This window comes from Tiliqua scincoides, chromosome 4 (genome assembly GCF_035046505.1).
Source record: "Tiliqua scincoides isolate rTilSci1 chromosome 4, rTilSci1.hap2, whole genome shotgun sequence".
NCBI lineage: Eukaryota > Metazoa > Chordata > Lepidosauria > Squamata > Scincidae > Tiliqua > Tiliqua scincoides.
In genome coordinates this window covers 82,931,463-82,952,720 of record NC_089824.1, presented here as the reverse complement: position 1 = coordinate 82,952,720, position 21,258 = coordinate 82,931,463, and the positions used below count along the sequence as shown (strand labels likewise).

General features: G+C 41.0%; 1 protein-coding gene across 1 annotated transcript in view; it reads left to right on the top strand.

The window, feature by feature from the left end:
- The window catches only part of GMDS (GDP-mannose 4,6-dehydratase), a 398,350-nt gene that overhangs the window by 295,732 nt on the left and 81,360 nt on the right, over positions 1 to 21,258 (top strand). The window contains exon 9 of the mRNA XM_066624912.1: positions 12,897 to 12,993. Within this exon, the coding sequence (XP_066481009.1) occupies positions 12,897 to 12,993 (97 nt within the window). The remainder of the gene's footprint in view (positions 1 to 12,896; positions 12,994 to 21,258) is intronic.

Genomic DNA, 21,258 nt, shown 5'->3' with positions numbered 1-21,258 from the left:
TTAACATGTCAAGGAATCTGGTCTCCTTTTCATGACCAGAACACAAATTGACCCAGTCTATATGAGGGTAATTGAAGTCCCCCATGATTACAACGCTGTCCCTCCTTGTCACCTCCCTGATCTGTTTCCTCATTTCAAGGTCCCCTTCCAGTTTCTGGTCTGGAGGACAATAGTATGCCCCCAGTATTACTTCGCTCCTGAGGCCTGGTAATTTAACCCACAGAGATTCTATGGTGGAGTCGGACGCGCCTTCAATCTCTACTTTGCTGGATTCTATCCCTTCTTTAACATAAATGGCCACCCCACCTCCAGCCCGCCCCTCCCTGTCCCTCCTGTAGAGTTCATAGCCCGGGATTGCAGTATCCCACTGATTTTCCGCATTCCACCAGGTTTCTGTTATGTCCACTGTGTCAATGTCTTCCCTTGTCACCAGACATTCCAGTTCTCCCATCTTTGCTCGGAGACTTTGGGCATTTGCATAAAAGCATTTGTACATGGAATGCCCTAGGATGAGCTGCTTATTAGCTCCTTTGTCCCCGCATCCTCTCATTGTGCCAAAGCGTCTATCACATCCTGTCACATTTTGACAAGCGTTTAGGGTACGGGAGCCCTATAGTAGTGAGGCAACAACCAAGAATGCTTCCATACATCCTTACTGTTTCAGTGTGGTGAACAGATAGGATATTCAAGAAATTATAGCCTGGTCTGGTGTTACAGATAGTGTAATAGTTAGAGGCAGACTTGGTGGTGTGTAAGATGAGGGTTTGATTTATTTTCCATTCAAATATCTAGAACAGTGATTTTCAACATTTTTCATCTCAGGGCACAATGGCAAGGCACTATAATTGTCAAGGCTCACCATCAGTTTTTTGACAATTGACAAGGCACACTGCACTGGTAGTAGGGGCTCATATCCCCCAATGGCCCTACTAATAAATGGCCCTCCCTGAAACCCCCACAGCACACCTGTGAACCATTCATAACATACAAATTGGCTTTGTGATTATAGTGCTGTACTATTTTAAACTTCCAGTTGATCAATATTTAAGTACATATTATCATTTGTGTTTTTTCTTCACTGCGACAACACTCCCAAATACAGAATTTTTTTGAGCAAGTTTCTAGATCATCTACTGTTTGACGTGACTTCTGTAAACCCACTTACTTTCACTCAACAGCTTTGTCCCACCAGCATTGTCCATAGGATGCTCTCCCAGTCTCACTCTGTATTTCCAACAGTTCTCATTCTGAGCAGAACAGCATTGAGGCGTGTGTACAGAGTGTTTACAGTGCATATTCCACATAGTTTCACTGCAAATGCAAAATTCCTTCTCAAGGTCAGATAATAAAATCAGGATGGCTTTGTGAATGCTTTCTGTAATTTATATTTTTATTGTTTGTTATTTTTTCAATTTTCTTCCTTCTGTATCTTCTCTGGGCCCCATGCATCAGCATACCAATCTCAGCTGGAGGACAGAAAGGAAAGCCACAGGTTTTTCCATCACGACAGCCTGAGGGTTGTTCTTCAGGCCATCAAAGTCACTGGTGCAGCTAGTGAACTTTTGACAGGGCTAGCAAGTTTGGCTTGGGAACCTAACCTGACAGATTCAATAAACACATAGAAATACCCAGCTACATACCATATTATTATAACAGTGTGTGGGTGGAGAAGGAAAAACATTTTTTGCATTTGCTCTGAATCTCCCTCCCTCCCTCCCTCCCTCCCTCACACACACACACACACACACACACACACACACACAAGGAAAATTCAGTAGCAAATACATGTCTATTCTAGAAATACACAGTAAAGGTTATTTTATCAATATGCTAATCACAGATCTGTTCACACTGTGTGTTTGCTTGCTAAATACAATAATATGGATTTTATTGGAGACAGTGTTTGTTCCCTCCTCACTGAACTCAAGCAATATTTTCACACCTTGGTAAAGAATGGCTGCTAAGAGCAAATGAAAATAACTTTTTTGTCATATTTGTTCTTGTCTTTATGTGTTACTTCACCTCTATCATTATCGCATTAAAGAGGAAGGATTGTGTTTAAAATAATAAGTAGGTAGGAGAATTATTACTCTATATTGTGTGTCTTCAGTGTTTTAAAATATTATTTTATTGGCTTCAATCACAAACCTTGATAAGTGTTTTCATGCGCTACCCTTTTGAGAAGAATGAGTTGCCAAGGTGGTTTTATTAGAAATAATTATGTTTGCGTAATGTTGTTCCAAAAGTTTGACAGTTTTGTTTACAACTTCAGTGGTGTGTAGATATGGGATTTTAGTTCATTGTATGCCAATATAGTGTTGTTGTTTTTCTTAAGGCATTAGAAACAGTCGTTCCACAGCTTTTGGCCACTATGATGTTTTAGTGTTTGATTGTACAATATTTTGTTGCAAAGTTGAAGTCAGGTTTAGATAATCTTTTTCAAGTACTTACTATAATTTCAGAAATTATATGTAAAATTAAATTATATGGTACATCAAATTTTTCAGCTTACCTAAAATATCAGATAATCTTTGGAAAGGAAAAAAAATCTCATGTAAAAATGAGCTACAGCCTTTGAAATCTCCATGTAGGAGCTGTGATTATATTTAATTAAAATGGGCCCTCTATAACTATTGGCTCAACTGCTGTGATATTATGGACTGTGTGTGAACATTTCAAGTCAAGTCACGTCAACCTTTATTAGGCATAAACATTTGGTAGGTGAAGACTCTGTACGGAAACCGTAGAGAGAATATAAACCTAAGTAGTACACAAATATATGTATATGTGCACACCTACATGTACACACAGATACAAACGTGCAATCCATTTTACATACAAACATGTATTGTGTGAACATTTCATACACACCTTGACTTACAGCTTAGAGGCAGATCAAGCTATGTGCCATTGGTCAGAATCAATTCAGAGCAGCTCAGAATCAATTCAGAATCAATTCTCCAGCGGCTGCATTGGCTGCCCATTCGTTTCCGGGCCCAATTCAAGGTGCTGGTATTGACCTTTAAAGCCCTATACTGCTCTGGACCAGGGTATCTTAGAGATCGCCTACTCCCGTACAATCCGGCTCGTCCTCTTAGGTCATCAGAGAAGGCCTTTTTACAAGTGCCGCCGCCTAGGGAGGTACGTGGGGCGGCTGCAAGAAATAGGGCCTTCTCAGTAGTGGCACCAACGCTATGGAACTCCCTTCCCCTTGACTTAAGAATGGCTCCCTCTCTTGAGACCTTTCGGCGAGGCCTGAAGACCCTTCTGTTTAAACAAGCCTTCTGAGTTCTCGGCCTTTTAACATCTTTTTAACATCTTTTAATATTTTTACAGGCCTGATTCTTTTATGACTTGCTGCTGCTCTATGCTCTTTTTACCTAGTTTTTATTCTGACTGCTGTTTTTTATGATGTGTTAATATGTTTTTATTTGTTTTTAAATTATGTTTTTTAATATGTTGTAAGCCGCCTTGAGTCCCTTTGGGGAGAAAGGCGGGGTAAAAATAAAGTTGTTGTTGTTGTTATTATTCAAAGAATGGAATAGACAGTTCTCTCAAGCATTGAACTGTTGTGTGTGCATGTGAAGAGTATGAATGATGCATGCACAGGAGTGGCATGAGGGATCAGCCATGTCAAGCATTAGCCATTCTTATCAGAGAAATCACCTGACTGGGCACACCTCTGACCTTCAGTACTAGTAGCAGTGGTTATGCCCAATGCACTATAGTGCACTGGCAAGTGGGTGAGGACTTTGTTCACTAGCAACCTGGCACTAGCACTGTTGTGAATGAATAACACTATTGTGGGACAGAATAGGAACATGTATGACAGAGTGAAGAGAGAAAGGGCATAGCGAAAGTATTGCACACTAAAACCAGGAATGCACACATTTCCACTTGTGTTTAAATATTCTCCATCATTAGACTGAAATGCCTGAGATCCATTATATCATTTTTAAGTTCAATTTGATGGTATTAACATATAACGATCCTTGGCATTGAAATATAGTCAACATTAAGTTAACATTATGTCTTCAAAAATAACATGGTTTCATTGCTTTCTTGGTGTGAACCAATGAAGAAAAGAAAATTCTTACAAATGACATGATAGCAATTTTATCAATTAGACTTTTATCTTTAACGACACGTTTAATATACAGAGCAGTTTAATGTACAGAGCTACATTTAGCACCAGGACCCACTTTTTAGAATGAGAATCTGTCAGAACCCACCGGAAGTGATGTCATGACTGGAAGTGACATCATCAAGCAGGAAAATTTTTAACAATCCTAGGCTGCAATCCTACCCGCACTTCTCCAGGAGTAAGTCCCATTGACTGTCATTGTTAAAAGAATATACATAGTAGCTTGTTAAAAGTATAGGTCTGTAACATTTCCCTAAATGCAGTCACATACCATGGTAGCATCAAGTCTAATATATTAAAAATAAAATATTGAAATGAATGGGGACCCACCTGAAATTGGCTCATGACCCACCTAGTGGGTCCCGACCCACAGTTTGAGAAACACTGATACAGAGAAAAGAGTTGTTCATTCTGCCTCCCCCCCCTTTTTTGGTCTTTTAACACTGTTAGTGCCAAGGAACGTTTTAGAATGATAAGACACAAAGTGAGTCTGATTCATTTCTCTGCACTGACAGGAAGCCTCTGAGCTACAAATATTTTTCCCCAGTAACCATTACATTTTTTCTTTTTCTTTTCTTTCTGCCTATTACTAATTAAGTAATAGGATGGGGAAACACTTCCCTCCTCTAGTTTTAACTCTAATAAGATAAACCAAACAGGCAAACACTTGTCTTGACTAATTTTCTGTCATTAATCTTATTAAATCACAGCAAGATTGTAAGAATAGCCTCAAACCACTACAGTGCTCCAGAGTTCTCTGCAGACTGCTGTCTGTGGATAAATGAGGAAAAACCCCTATTCAAGCAGTGGAAAGATTTATGAATTCTTTTTTAATCTAAACCTGTGTTTGAATTTGCAGCAGAAGTGTGCATGACATGAAGGCTTTGGATTGACAAAGAAAAGCAATACACATATTGTCATGGTCACTTTGCTCTGTGTTTTTACTATCACGTGCAGTTTCCATAATTTATACCAGTGTTATTCAAACTGTGCGGCGCGGCTCTTTAGGGAACTGAAAGGGGAGGTGCAGGATGTCCTCTCGCAGTGATACAGTCACACCTCTGGGCAGAATATGAGCCCGTCTTCTGCCTGTCGTCTGCGCTTTTTTTTAAAGCAGGAGAAACGGGAGTTGCTCAGCTGCGAGAGTGGCTGCTGCCACCCCGCCCTCTTCCACTCCCCCCTTTCGATATCCAAACCTTCCCGCTTTCCCCCCTCCCAAAATAAAATGCTTCCTATTTTACCAGTCACCAAGGGTCTTAAAGTTGTTTCCATGCAGTTGGCAAGGGGGGGGGGGAGAGAAGCACACACTTTACTTGGCCAGGAGCAGGAAAAGGGTACTGTTTTTAAAGTGATTTATTAATCTTGTTGTTTGACTGAAGAGGAAAGGCTGTATTTTTTAAGTGATGAATCTTGCTATTTGAAGCGAATATTTATCAGCCATTGATGATTGCCAGCCCAATCCTATCCACACTTTCCTGGGAGTAAGCCCCATTGACTCTAATGGAACTTACTTCTGAGTAGACATGCATAGGCTTGAGCTGTGCGTCTCCTAGTATAGGAGACAAATCAGCTTCCTAACCAAACCCTTATCAACTCTGATATATTTTCATGGTCTATTTTTGTTTTCCCCACCAGCTGCTGGAAAAATTTAATTTCATTAAATTAATAAAGGGTTCAATCCTATCCAAGGAGAATGGGAGAAATGACTAGTTGGATTGGGGTCCACAGGGGTGTGTGTGTGTCAGACTGGTTGTTCACAAAGTTCATTTGATAAAGTTTAAAAAAATGAGTCCTCCTGGACCAGAGAAAATCTACCTACTCCAGTATCCTGACTCCAACAGTGATCAGCAGCTGATCATTTATAAAGCATGTATATTGCTGTGTATTAATAATATATTTTTAATATCTGCATTTAATTAATGATATAATTAATAGCATCTCTCTATCCACTTTATCCTTCCCATGCATAATTTTGTATGTCTCAATCATGTCCCCCCTCAGGCGTCTCTTTTCTAGGCTGAAGAGGCCCAAATGTCGTAGCCTTTCCTCATAATAAGGAAGGTGCCCCAGCCCAGCAATCATCTTAGTTGCCCTCTTTTGCACCTTTTCCATTTCCGCTATATCCTTTTTGAGATGTGGCGACCAGAACTGGACACAATACTCCAGGTGTGGCCTTACCATAGATTTGTACAACTGCATTATAATATTAACTGTTTTGTTCTCAATATTATAATATTTAATATATTTAATATAGTTAATATTTCTGGCCACTTCCCGTTTAATGATGTCACTTTCAGCCCTCAGGGACATGATGGGGAGTCATGGCCAACAGCCATGGGGGTCAAGGGAGCCACTGGCTGGAAAAGTTTGAATGCCATTGATTTATACTATTTATTGCAGAGTAAGAGTATGTATGCTTAGTATATACTACTCAGACTGTGTTTCTGAACAAGCAATCAAGAAATGTTTTAAATAAAGAGTCCTGTCTTCAGGAATGTGCAACACTGTACATCACTGGTTCCCAGCCTGTGGTCCGCGAGACCCTGAGAAGTGGCCCGTGAGGTCTTAGGAAAAGATAGTTTTTGATCACTTCCAGCATCTCACTGAGCAAGCAGTCTCCCATGGACCACCAGAGAGGGTGGAGATCGGGCTCCCAGCTGGCAGCAAAAGCAGCAAACCACAAATCTTCTCTATAAGTTATAAATCTCTTATAAATCTTTTCTAATTACAAATCTTTTCTAATTCCTGAATCCATGGTGCAGGCAAACCTGGTGCCCCTGGGGTGAAGGGAGCTGTGCTCTTCTTGCCTCCGGAGACTCTTCTGAAGCCCACAAAGGCCATACATATCCGCCCATGGCCTCTGCGGGCTTCAGAATGAAGTCCAGAATCATTTAAAGGTGACTTTCCAGTTTTTGTTGAAAACCAAAAGTCATCTTAAGCGAGTTCAGGCTTCTTTCTGCAGTCCACAGAGGCCATGAGTGGATGCGTATGGCCTCTGTGGGCTTCAGAAGAACCTCAAGACCAACTAGAGCTCAGCTCTGGTCAGGTTCGGGGAGGGGTGAAAACCATGGGTTTCGAATACCTGTGGTTTTTGTTATCTGTGGGGGTTCTGAGAACAAAACCCCTGTGGATAATGGGGCCTCCTGTATTACAATTTTAAATGTATTTTTTGAGTGTGGGATCGTATGTGGTCCTCAACAATTCCAATTTTTGCCTCAATGGTCTCCTGAAGATTGGAAACCACTGCTGCACATGAAAGAGAAGGCTGAGATAATTTCTTTTAGAAAGAAAAGACAGAGGTGTCTGGTAGTCTCCCAAAATAGTGACAACATTCTGTTCATGGTAGGCAGTCTGAGTCCAGTGGTGTAGCTATGTCATTTGACCCCTGGGGCCCATAAATTTTGGTCACCCCCCCAATATGACAAAATTAATTTATCAGCAGATGAGGGTGCCCACCTGGATGGGGAGAGAAATTGGGTGCCAGTCAGAATGGGAACACAGGTCTACCCACCTGGAAGTAGTGGCTCCAGGTGGGCTCCAGTGTCACCTTGCTAATACCTTATTGGTTCCATGCAGTGTCATAATAATATCTCAATGGCTGTTTGAACAATCAGTTTCATTGGTCCATTTTAAGTTAAGGAAATTGTCCTTTTTGTTACAGATAAGACAGTTGCACTTTTGTTTTCTGGGTGTTTTGGCCATAACTTTTGATAGAAGGGAGATATTTCACTCTGGTGTGTTTCATTGCATTCCTCTGTAAATTACACATCCAGTGGTATATAACATGATGGTATTATTGCTAACAACCGTGATTTTGGTCACTAGTGGTGTCACCCCCCCCCCGAGGGCAGCACCCAGGGCATACCACCTCCCCCACCCCCACTGGCTACAGCATTGCCTGAGTCCTGTCCCGGTGCAACCAAACTGCTCCTATTAACCTAACTCCCAGGTCCTCAGCCTGCCTTATCTGTAAGAATATGGTATAGTTATATTCTTTGGGCCACTTAGCTTTAGGCTGCAATCCTATATTCCAGTGGTTGCCAAATGTACCATGATCACAGCACCCTTCCTTCATGGCGGCCTCTTCCCAGCCCTCTTGGGCACTGCCATCTGGGATCATGTGATCCACAATGGCAGCATCCCAGACAGCCAGGAAGAAGAGGTCGCTGGGTGCCCCTGTGAATTCACAGTGCCACACAGTTTGGGAACCACTGCTAAATGCAGTTTCCTGGGAGTAAGTCCCATTGAACACGTTCAGAGTAGACGTGCATAAGATTGCGCTGTTAATGTACCATAAACTTGCCAATGATAAAAAAAAATGCTTTGGAAATAATTTTTTTAAAGCTTTAAAGGGCTTCTCTAAGTACAGACTTCTGTATCAGTGTTTGGGGAAAAAATATCAATTTGAAAGTTTACCGGATTATAACTGAGTGAGTTATAGCCCAATTCTAACCTGCACTGAAACGGGGAGACCAGTTGGCCTTCCCGTATCCAGAGCGGGGTTGGGACTGCTCAGCTCAATTTTTTTATTAAAAAAAATAAATCCTTGATTTTGAAACTTAATGTACAGTCTAAACAACACATTGGCTAGAAACAGTGGCACTGAGTTACAGTGCCATTTATCACACAATTAGGGCTGACAGAATCTCATGACATTACCTTTCAGAATTACAGCCCTTGGATTTAAAGTCAACAGCTTCATTTTGATGCTTGAAAATTCCCATGCAATTTGTGGCCTGCATTAATATTCTGTTCTGCATGCTTCCGGCAAGCTCCAGTGGAGTGACTAACCTGACTGACAATGGATGACAAACTCAGTAGCCTGAAAAACTACTTCCTACTCAAGCTAATGTTCCCCCGACCTGTGACAATAAACTTTTTATTTTTCAAATGTTTGCTAGCAAATCTTTTATTGTATTGCTTTCCCACCAAATGTGCACATTACACTGAAGTGTACAATTTGTAGTTCATTTTTTAAAAAGAGTGATGCTGAACATTTACAAAATCATCAGTCCCAGCATGCATTCTTAAAGCAGTTTTGAGGGAGGGGGGAAACTTTTTGCAATGAAACACTGAAGTTTGCTTCAGGGATTTTTGTGCTCTGTGATAATCCCTAGGTAAAGTTTTGAAAAGAGCAGTTCTAAAACATTATGTTTAGTCCCTTGGGGATTTATGAGACAGAACTGGAGTAAATATTTTTAGTCCTAAATGTCATTTACGGTGTATGGACATATATTGTTGTGCTCCTCTTGCTTTAAACTATTAAAACTTCATTTTAACATTAATGCTTGGAGCAAACCCTTATTTCCCCTGGGTGGATTTCTGCATTAGACGGGCATATCCTCGGTTTTCCATAAACTTTTTAATTTTCTCTCGTGTGGCTTTTTATTTTTTTTTAAGTAATCTTAGTTTGCATTATCAGTCTTGGATCAGGACTCCTGCAGAGAAGATCCTCCTGCTCTCTCAACACAGTCTGAGCGTATGAGTAGACAAAACTTAACCACTGATGCGTGCACATAACCCACTTTCAATCAATGTTGATCCTTACTGGATATTGAAAGAGTTGTATTCTGATTTGTATGAAAGTGTCTGCAGAATACATTATCATTAATACATTCCTCTAATAAATTCATCAGCAGGATCTCCATTTTTACATCCAAATAACAAACTACATCTTGAAGACTAAAAGCAAAAGATGGCTGTGCTGTTTCAAAAAGTAATGACCCTTTCTAGCCTGGACTGGCCACATTTTTCTTGTTCTTGTAGCATTTGAGGTAGTTTCCTATTCACCATTTTTCTAGTGGTGTTTGTGAAAATGGTTAGATATAAGCACATCACAGTTCTCTAGAAACCTTGGCATATGATCCCAACCGTTTCCAAATCAATCAGAAGTTAACACATTCTGCAGTTGTTAATGCATCAGCAATGGCTTTCTTTATGCCCTTCCCCCATAAGCAAGGTGGCATGGTTCACATGGTGCCTCCTTTTGCCCTGCCCCACTGAGCAGGCTTGAGGCAGAGGTGCAAAATTTGGGAGACCTGATTGGTCTTTTTAAACCAGCTGCACTCAAAGTTGCGACTGCTGTGTTACAAAAATGTGGTCCCCGTTCAGACCGCATTTTATTGTTCCGCCCAGGCATCATGCAAAGTCCTCCATGCTCGGGGGACAGGGATGTTCTGGGCAGTTGTGTCTGCTGCCCGGCATACCAGAAGGCTGCACAGCAGGACATCCAGGCAGACATGACTACACAGAGTGTCCCTTTCCCCCAAACATGGAGGACTTTGCATGACTCCAGAGTGGAATGGTAAGGTCCACTCTCTGGGCGGACAGATTTGCCAAGACCCTGGATCCAGCCCCCAAACCAGGACTTGAGCGGCCCTGCTTTAAACCACGCTAGGGGAGGGCTAGGCACATGAGGGGCTGGCTTTACTCACCCTCAGTCGCACCGTGTCACTTAACCCACACACCCGCCCTGCTTTCAGTCTGAGATTAGTTGATTGCATTTTTAGAGTCAGGTAGGAATGTTTTTCTGCCAGCCAGTTTGACTTTTGGTTGGTGGCTTTTCACCTATCCCGAACTATAGTTATGGTGTAGTTTTGTCCCTGATTGTAGTTTAGATAAGGTTTTTGGTTGCTTTTGTCAGGAGTTGTGCAAGTGGTTATGCAGGTATTTGACCTCGGCGTCCATTCTTAGGCAGCAAGGTCAAGGGGGAAGTCAGGACCACTCACACATTGCTGGTCTGGCTCAGTTAGGTTGGCTGGCTGGCAACCCCCTTGACTGGCAGTAGCTTGGACTAATCCATGATTTGCCAGGGGCAATAAAAGCTGACCTGCTGCTTCAACCCCTTTGGGGTCGCCCATCATAAGCCTCCTCCATACTTAACAGGTCAGAACTTTGAGTCAGATGGCACACCCATTTGATATACAGGGGGTTAAAGTAGGTTTCCATTCCCCCCCCCCCAGTTCCTGCATGGCGGGCGGTGGAGTTCTATTCCCTGCTGCAGTTCTCTGTATTTAGTCAATAAAGTGGCCCATTCCTCCAATATCTCTGTCTTGAATATTTATTTGGATGGTGCATGGGTAATCCGCAACACAGCAACTAGGGTTTGGAAATGATGCTATTATTGGTGTCTCATATTTCTGCCACCATTACATCTAGATGCAACCCATGCCATAGGATGTGGTGATGGCATCTGGCCTGGATGCCTTTAAAAGGGAATTGGACAAATTTTTGGAGGAAAAGTCAATCACAGATTATAAACTGTGATGGGTATGTGCAACCTCCTATTTTAGAAAAGCTACCTCAGAATGCCAGATGCAAGGAAGGGCACCAGGATGCAGGTCTGTTGTTGACTTGTGTGCTCCCTGGGGCATCTGGTGGGCCATTGTGAGATACAGGATCCTGGAGTAGATGGTTTTTGGGCCTGATCCAGCCAGGCTTTTCTTATGTTCTTATCTAATGAGGAAAGGCCAAGGTAAGATCAGTTATTAGGATACTGTCAGCACACACTCATGTACCAGCCACATCCTGCCCCATGTGCCAGGGAGAACAGAATTCTTCCCCAGTCTACATTTTCTTTCAATTTTTGGAATGTTTTTTATAACTTGGACCCTTTGAATTATAGGGACATTCCTTATAGCAAATACTTAGTCACACATTCTCTCTAAAATACTCTGGGAACTGAAATGTTTTTAGACATTCATGAACTCTTCAGGAAAACAAAATCTACCCATACTTCCCATTCTAGCTTCCGAACTATGGGCCTGCATAGCATATGGTTGTGGGTGGTAATGTTTGATGTTCTGAGAAGTGGTCTGTGAGACACAATCTGTATAGGAACCTTTGAGTTCAAGCCTGGGAGAGAGAGTTCAACCTTGTGCAAACATATGCACACCATTTGTTCATTCTGGTTGTAATTCAGCCCATGTATATAAGGTCTCCTCACCTCCTTTGTTCCATTTCAACATTTTTAAAAGGACAAGCTATAAGTAAGAGTGATTGCGTGAAGAGGCCACATGCGGGTCCACTATGATGAGTCAAATGTTCCCCCTTGTGAATTACGTCATGTGGCTTTCAGGAAGTATTTAATTACATTACAAAATGATAGGCCATGCTTTAAAAAAAAAAAAAGGTTTGCTTAAAAATAGTTAGCTAAAGTATGATGAAAGCTATTGCTCCAGTATAAGTAGAACATAATGAGATGCCTGCATTCTGTCAGATCTTCAAAATGATTGCTATGCAGCATAAACCTATGCATGTTCAGTCCAAAGCAAGTCCTACTATTCTCAGTGGAGTTTAGTCCCTAGTTAAGTGTGTTTAGGTTTAAGATTCATAGTACACCTTAAAAGATAAACACATTTATTTTGTCATAAAGTTTTGTGGACTAGAATGCCTGCAGTATCTCCAGTTGGAAGATAATACAAACATATGACATTGATTCAAAGTGCTATTGCTGTGAACTCATATGTATCTTCCAACTGAGGAAGACATCTCCTGTTTCTGACAAAATGAACTCCGGTTCATGAATGCTTATGCCACAATTCAAGTACAGGATTTAAAACACACAAAGAAAGTGGACCTTAAAAGCCATTGTGCCTTCAGTCTGTTCAAACATCTATTGATGCATTGTTTACATTGTCTTGTAGAGGGAAGTCCCTAGGCCAGTTGAGCCTTAGTACCCTTAAGTCAAATGTTCATTTGCTTAGAGCAATAAAGTAATTAAGGAGTGCTTAAACATTTGTTGTCTTTGCAGGTGGGAAGGCAAGAATGAAAATGAAGTTGGTAAATGCAGAGAAACTGGCAAGATCCATGTGACAGTTAATCACAAATACTACAGGCCAACTGAAGTGGTAAGCAAAGGCATTTTCACAGCTTTACCAATGAACGATCCAATCATTCTGTCACCAGATTGCTTTATTTGGGCAGCTGTTTGCAGGAGGGTTCTAATTGCACTAATGTTGCAAGCTTTTAATCTTTGCAAATAGTCACTTAGCCACATGCTCCTTTAAATTATCTGGAAAAAACAGAGGTGAAAGTTGGCAATCAGGATTACCACAAATTTGGTGCTCTGTTTGACTCAGTTCTGATGTGGACAGTTTTAAACAGTAATTTAGTTTACTAAATTATTGATGGAAAATAAGTATCTGATAAAGAAGAACCAAATGGATATGTAATAGAGACAGGGTATTGCATATTTAATTTCCTCTGTGTGATATTTGATTTAATTAACACTATATGAAGAATTAATAAGTGTATATGTATTCATCTGATTGTTTGTACCTTTTCTACAATGTACATTACTATAATGATTCTAGACAAAGAAAAGAAGGGTAAGAAGAAAATTCAAAAATAATTCCAGGCTATAGTATTTTATTTTTGTTCTCATCAACAGACAAAAACTGCTTTTTAAAGTGAAAGTTAATGGAAGGTCATTGAAAACTCATAATCTAAAATGTTTCCTTTCATGCATTGACAGAAAATGAACGCTCATAATTTGCTCATTTGGATTTGCTGCTAATCTATCATTGCAGTTTGGAAGTAATTGAAAAGAACACAACTGTGTAAAATGCAGAGAAAACAAAACATGTACTTGTCATTTGTAGTCCTGATTCACAGTGATTATTTCCCATGAACTCAATAAGATACTAAGATGAATATGATCAGTTCTATCTATGTTGACAAATGAGGCAGTTACATAATGTGAGCATTTTCATAGCTTCTGATGCATTTGGGGACTTCAGAGGGGCAATTGCACAGAGGACACAAAGTCTGTGCAATTCTTTTCAGGGTTCCAGTTCTGGTCCATAAAACCCTTAAGTATGTCTTAGAAAACCTGTGAGTTGTATGCTGTTGTCAGATGTTGGAGACAAACCACTGGAGAAGCAAGCATAGAGAAGGCTATCATGTCATGCTCTGCTTACTGTGAGGTTATGTGAACATCTGGCTGGCCACTGCTGCTGACTTAATGTTGGACTATATGGACTTTTGATCTGATCCAGCAGGGCAGTTCCCAGGCTCTTAGCAAGTTGCACAGTAATACCAGTGTTTAGCCAGAAGCAGTTCTCTGGAATGGGAAGGGGGGCATTCTTCACTGTGTGGGTATGCCCCTCCCACCATATGAGACAGGGCCAGATTTGATTGATGCTTCCTCCTCAGGTGGGAGGGCATCCCAATCCAGTTCGGTCCTGGCTCCCATAGGGACAGGTTGGGTTTTCGCAGAGCTCCAGAGAGCTCTGCTAGTTTGCTTCTCCTACTCTACTCTAGGCCTCTCTGGGGAAAAAAACTACATTTTTATATGTCTTGTGTCATTTAGGGTGCAATCCTAACCCCTTATGTCAATGCTTTCCAGCACTGGCATAGCGGTGTCAGTGGGACATGTGCTGCATCCTGCAGTTGGGTGTCACTCATGGAGGCCTCCTCAAAGTAAGGGAATATTTGTTCCCTTATTTCAGAGCTGCATTGCCGTTATGTCAGTGCTGGAAAGCACTGACACAAGGGGTTAGGATTGCGCCCTTAGAGATTTTCTCTTGAATATTATAAAATGTCCTAAGTGAACCAGAACAAGAAATAGTGGGCCTTTGTTTGAGAGGGCCGGAGTTATTTTGTCAACATGGGGTACTTTAGAAAAGGGATTTTTACCCACTGTGTTTTTAAAACTCCTTTTGTGGCTGATGGAATTGACCATTGGGTTTTCTTTGCCAAATTATTGACAAAAATAATGATGTGTATGAGTAGAAAAATATTCTTTCAGTTCCAACTAGTGCTTAGGTTTATGTCATGAATAAACTCTTTACCAATTTGATTGTAGCTCTGTTCAGCCTGCCTGCATAATCTGACCAAAGTCTTCTCTGTTAAGGTCCACAACATCCATCAAGTACAAGATTTCTTAGGTTTTTCCTGTTGCCTATTGATTTCTCCTTTTCTGTATTCAGTTTTTTCAACCTAACCTCTAATAATTTTCTGAAGTTCAGTTCTCTACTCACCAAACTAAAATTTTTGTGTACATTACTTTATGAGTAGCATTTCAGCATTAGTAGCATTATGGAACATTTCAGGATTGGCAAGCATCAGAAACGTAAAATATTGCATTATTTTCCTTGCAGAGAAATAATGGGATTAATAAAAAGGAAGAGTGTGCAATCGATGTATGGCAAAAGCTTTTCAAGTCTCTTATGATAAATATATAGAGATAAGGAAGCAGCTGGAGAATGTCTACAGTCATGAAAAAAAAAACATCAGGAGGTATTTATCTGCTGCAGCAATCTGTGGCTACCTGGGGTGCTTCCACATGGGAGTCTTTTAGTACTGCTAAGACATCATTATTCCTTAATTAGCTGGAAGCAAAAAATCAAACAGATAATAGTGGTTCCCTAAAGTATTTGAGAACTTTCCCATGCTCATGATCCTTCTGTAAATGTTAACTCAGAAGTAAGTTCTCTTCCATAGGGGTTCTTTCTGGTTTTTCCGTGTTCAGGTTCAGATGGTTTTATTGCTTCTCTGTTCAGTGCAAGTGGAGAGCTGAATTGCCCCTCTTGGCCCCATGAATAGTCTTGCTGATGTCCATTTTTTTTTCTCCATAGGAATTAAACTAAATTTGAATTACTTAATTAAGTGCCCACATTGGGGAATGAGTGAAACTAAGTCAAGTCTTGCTAGGTTAGACCAAAGTTTAGCATCCTGTTTCTTATCTAGTTCACATCTTGTTTCCTATAAAAGCCAACAAGATGCCTTCAGGATGTTAGAAGAGCAACAGCATACCAGCTAGACCTGTACAATATCAGTGGGTGGGAATATATCCCATATTCATATTCTTGTCCGCCAGCAGAGCGGTCCAGTCACCTACTTTTAGAGATTTGTGGATTGTGGTCTCCTACTTTAACTAGATGTTGCTTCTTAAGATGCAAGCTCTTATTTTACAGTATGTATATAATGCTCTTTGTGTATTCAGCTCTGTTGTGAATGCTATTCCCCCCCCCCCCGCCCCACTGCTCTGCTAACAGAAGAAGCCCTTTGGCAGGGCATGAAGGCAATAGCCCTCTCCCTCTGAATATCCTCTGATTTGCTGCTCAAGTAACCTCTCAAATTAGCCTAGTTTCCAAAGTTCCCAAACTTTTTACAGGCCCTAGAGACTTCTGCCTGATTTATAAATGCCAATCAGTGTGGCTATAATGGCAATTGGACAGCAGTTTTCCACCTCCAAGTAGCAGCTTGTTTAACCCTTGATGCACATAATCTAATCTGCCCTGTCAGTTTCACAGCCCAACAAAAATTTGGTTACAATCTGATGGTGGATCCTGGACCCACAGTTTGGGAACAAATTGCCTTGTAGTTTCTTTTCATGGGGGGAGAGCTTTAATTGCTTATTATCACTCATTTTTTTTATTTTCTGAGTAGCGCAATGCAACTTATAGTGATATTTTGTTACTAAAACTGAAATGGAATTAGCAGAGGACTGAGACCAGGAGCTTGGTCCTTACTCCACCACAATATAGTTTTATAGTTTGTTACATTGGCTGATTGTCAGAACATAAATAGCCCACGCTTTACAGGTTTAAACTACATTTCAAATGCATTCTGAAAAGTAGCGAGCCTCATTCCTTGTATGTCTCTGTCTCATCAGAGCTTTTCAAGAAAATTGTCACCATGCCAAAAAAACATGAACTTGTAGTAGCCTCATCATCCCAGAGTGGTCATGTTTGTCTACTATAAAGTTACTGTTGCTTTGTTGAAGCATGTGTCCATCAGGGACATGCACTCTCAAGCCAGTAAACGTTATGTTTACAGCCTCAAAAAGGCTCAAATATACTTCTTCCTTTTCTTACATGGCCTGTTTAGAGTTCAAGCTTCCCCCCTCCCTCTTGTTTGGAGAGGACCTGTTGCTGTTGGAATGTTTGTGACAGTTGAGACTTTGTCTCACCCTGAAATTATGTTTTTAGGCTTTCCTGGCTTTTGCAGAGCTAAATAAAGAGGCAGACACAACTGAGAGAATGAAACAGATCACGGCTTTATTAAATAACGCACATATGACCTAAAGACCTAGGGAGGGTAGAGATGTAACCCTCTGTCTAATTTGGTTCCCAAGGAGGGAATGGCATAGCAACACATCTGCACTGTCCCCCCAGGCTCTGCTTCAGCTTATCTGAACTACCACACTTATAGCTACCACCACATGTCATAGGAGTTAAAACAGGCATCCCAGCAGCCACACTGATCTACTGACAACCCCTGTCCCTATGTCTACCAGCTGCTATAGTCCCTGAAAGAATTTCAATTTTGTTACTTGGGAAGATGCTGAAGGGCCTCAAACTACACAGTGATGTAAACTCACCCTTCGCACTGATCCACAAATCTGCAATGAGGAAGACAACATTTGCTTGCTATTTTCTCTCCCCCAAAACCTTAGGAATGCAACTACCTTAGGAATGCAACTACCACTATCTGATGCCAAATTATTCAAATAACAGCTACATCCCTTTTCCAAAAGGTAATTTGCATCACCCCCCCAAAAGATCAACTCATTCAAAGGATAATTCAGGCGATTGTGACCATCTCCACGACTTCTCTGAAGTAGCTTTCTTGGAGCTCAGTCCTATCCCCTACACACCCACAGAATTCAGCAGCACTGGCAGAGTACACACTGCATATTGTGGTGGAGGAGGGGGCAATCAGACATCCTGGGAAAGGTATGGCCATGAGGTATGGGTGTGGGTCTCCCCTCACCAACGCTAGCTATTTAGCTGGTATATGTCTGAGGAGAGTCAGAGAGCATGTCAGCCCAGGAAAGGGGGACAGGATCTCACTGTGCACTGCTGCCGCCAAGATCTTCTCCTCTCTGGGAGGAGGCCCCGCCAACACCAAAAAGCCTTGAAGCAAGTTGTGCTAGGGTGTTTCCTTTTACAAGACACACATATGTGTTCAGATTTATACTTACCCAATGCATTATACTCCCCACAAAGTTGCTAAGGGGCTTCTTTAATCACCACTTGAGTTGCCAGAAAGTCCCTGTTAGGACGTAACATTAGCACATGACCACTTTCAGCAAAGTTGCCCAAAGTGGCCTTATCCAGGGACATTCCATCACAGTTTTGTTCTCCTTGTCCTGTTGAAGTGAGTTGAATGAGGCGCTCATCTGGAAACATTCATCATACTGAAGCCCAACTGGCCCCACAAAGAAATTTTCTTAATATCTAGATACTTGACAAAAGCAGGGCCTATGGGCCTCATGCCCTCTCAGACTCATTCCACGGGGGGGGGGGGGGTGGCACTGGCTTAAGGTAGGAGTGCAGAACAGACAGAGGTTTCAGTAATTGGGTTATGTTACACATTAAAGGGCTCTCAACCCACAGAGTCCAGGTAGTCTTTGAATACTTTCTTACTTCACTCCAGGTCCACCCTGTTTTTTCACTGGGAAAAGTGGCAATATCTGAGCTTGTCAGTCAGGTGTAAGAAAGAGTCTCAGTTTCTTGCCCAGATTGTTGGGGTTGCTCATCATGTCAAGCTGATCTAAGTTTAAGTAGGGAGTGAAGAATAGACAGATAAGGCTCATGCCCTGAGCTTTCTCCTGTTTTTCCTGCGTGTGCCTTTGCTGCTTTCTATTTTTCTGCCACCTCTCCCCTTTCCCCCCTTTCTCCCACTGGTTCTCCACTGGTTCTCCACTCTCTTTTTCATTCCTCATGGGCACCTGTCTCTTCTTCTTTCTCTACTCCATTTGGGGATGAATTGTACTGTTCTCTGCTCCAAATGTCAATGGGCCCCAGGCCAAATCACAACTTCCGTGTCAAAGCCACACTCCTGTCTCCTTCACAATCATTATTTGACCACAACAAATTTGTCCCATGCAGCGCACAGATACATGAGTACTCCTAGCAATGGAACATCAACCCTTGATTACCTCCCAACCCTTATATGACCCTTCTTCTCACTTATCACCAAACTATGCAAGACCCACTCAAGTTCTGTCCAACAACACAGCTGCAATCCCCTTGACCAGTAACTGGCTTACAATACTTATCCTGCAACAAACCCCAACCCCTGCAGGACTGATGAGGGTCTCTATGTGTGCAGATCCCTCTGTTTCTCTTTGCCTGCTTGTTTATATTTGTAATTATTTTTTTCATTCTTTAAAATCCATCTCCTCCTTATGTTATTGTTATTGTTATTAATTGTTATTTATTGTTATTGTTATCTTTTTATTAACAATATTTATATACCGCTTTTCAACAAAAAATTCACAAATTCAGCCCAAAAGGCTAAAAAGATGCAACACCAGCAGACAGCCACTAGAAAAGACACTGCTGGGGTGAGGAGGACCAGTTACTCTCCCCCTGCTAAATAAAAGAGGAGCACCCACTTGAAAAAGTGCCTCTTAACCAGTTATCAAGGTTACATTAAAGCTCTACATCCCTACTTAACCATACTTGGCCTCAGTTGCCCTTTTTGTTCTTTGAGAGTCACTGGAAGTTTTTAGCCTCAAGCAAAAGAAAAAAATGTTTTTTAATACTCAACTCTACATTTCCCAGACTTCACAAGATTCCAGTAAAAATTCCTTGGGGTGTATCATATTCTCCCAAAGTCAGCTCCCCTGAAGTCCAAAGCATTTCTGGTAGTTCATACTCTGAAGAGTTACGGCTCTTCATAATATAATGAAATTGATCACAAAATCCCTGTTCCCTTCTCTTTCTTTTCTGTGTATATATCTTGTTTCCTACTTTTATATATCAAATGGGCTGTGAGTATGAACATTGTTCAAACAGCTGTGGAAGAAATATAGTTTCTCTTCCTTCAAGGTTCATTTTCCTATTGCAGCATCTGCATCCCACATTATCAGTAGGATTTTTACATCCTACCACAGAAGCAAGGAGAACTCTTAGTTTCATTTTTTTAAAAATTTGTGACTATTAACATCACATTCACAATTTTAATCTTCTGGCAAATCTTTCTTATCTATAGGGGAAAAGATCTTGATAACTTTCTTCTCCCAAACCAGAGTTTTATGTCAACATCTGAAAATCACTACTTTTGTAAATTATTACCCTTATTGTCTCTCTGAACTGAATCACCATGCCAGCCAAAATATTTATATCATTACTTACTTTAGACTCAACATGAACCCTCAGCTATGGTTACTATCCAGGCAACTGCAAACCAACCTTTTCTTCAAACTCTGTATAATCAATGTGCCTATTTTAAATGTGTATCCCTTTCAATAGATTTGCATATGCAAACGGTAGTATTTTATAGAAATTTTTTGGGAGAAATAACAACTCCCCATTGTTCTCAGCTCCCACCCTTCCTTGATTCATGTTGATTCTCTGTTGGTTGAACATTAAAACATTTAATGTTGGTGGCATTAAAACATCCCAATTATTGTGTAATTTCAGCTCATGTTACCACAATGTTTGTTATATTAGCATTAACTACAGCAGTGTTTTGTAGAACATTATTTTATTATTTACATGTAGAACATTATTCACTTATGTAGAACATTATTTTACTTATTTACATTTTTATACCACCCTTCCTCCAAGGAGCTCAGGGTGGTGTGTGTGGTTCCTTCCCTCATTTTGTTCTCACAACAACCCTGTGAGGTATGTAAAGCTGAGAAAAAAGAAAGGGGGGTATCCCATCATTTAAACATTTCCAGAAATTTTACATCTTTAATTACATCTTCTCTTGCTGGATGGCAAATTAATTTGTTAATTGCTTGCTTAATTCATTAAGTCATGAATGATGTTCCCTGACTGGTAACTAATTACTTAAAATCTGTCTGTCGTGCCTCTGGAAAGTGACACTTTTTGGTTAAGAGAAGCAGCTGCAGATTTATGTTGCTGTTTGAATTGGGTGATGGAGAGTCAGAGAGAGAGCTGGAAATTTTCAACTTTAGTGCAGCTGGACTAGAACATAAGAACATAAGAACAGCCCCACTGGATCAGGCCATAGGCCCATCTAGTCCAGCTTCCTGTATCTCACAGCGGCCCACCAAATGCCCCAGGGAGCACACCAGATAACAAGAGACCTCATCCTGGTGCCCTCCCTTGCATCTGGCATTCTGACATAACCCATTTCTAAAATCAGGAGGTTGCGCATACACATCATGGCTTGTACCCCATAATGGA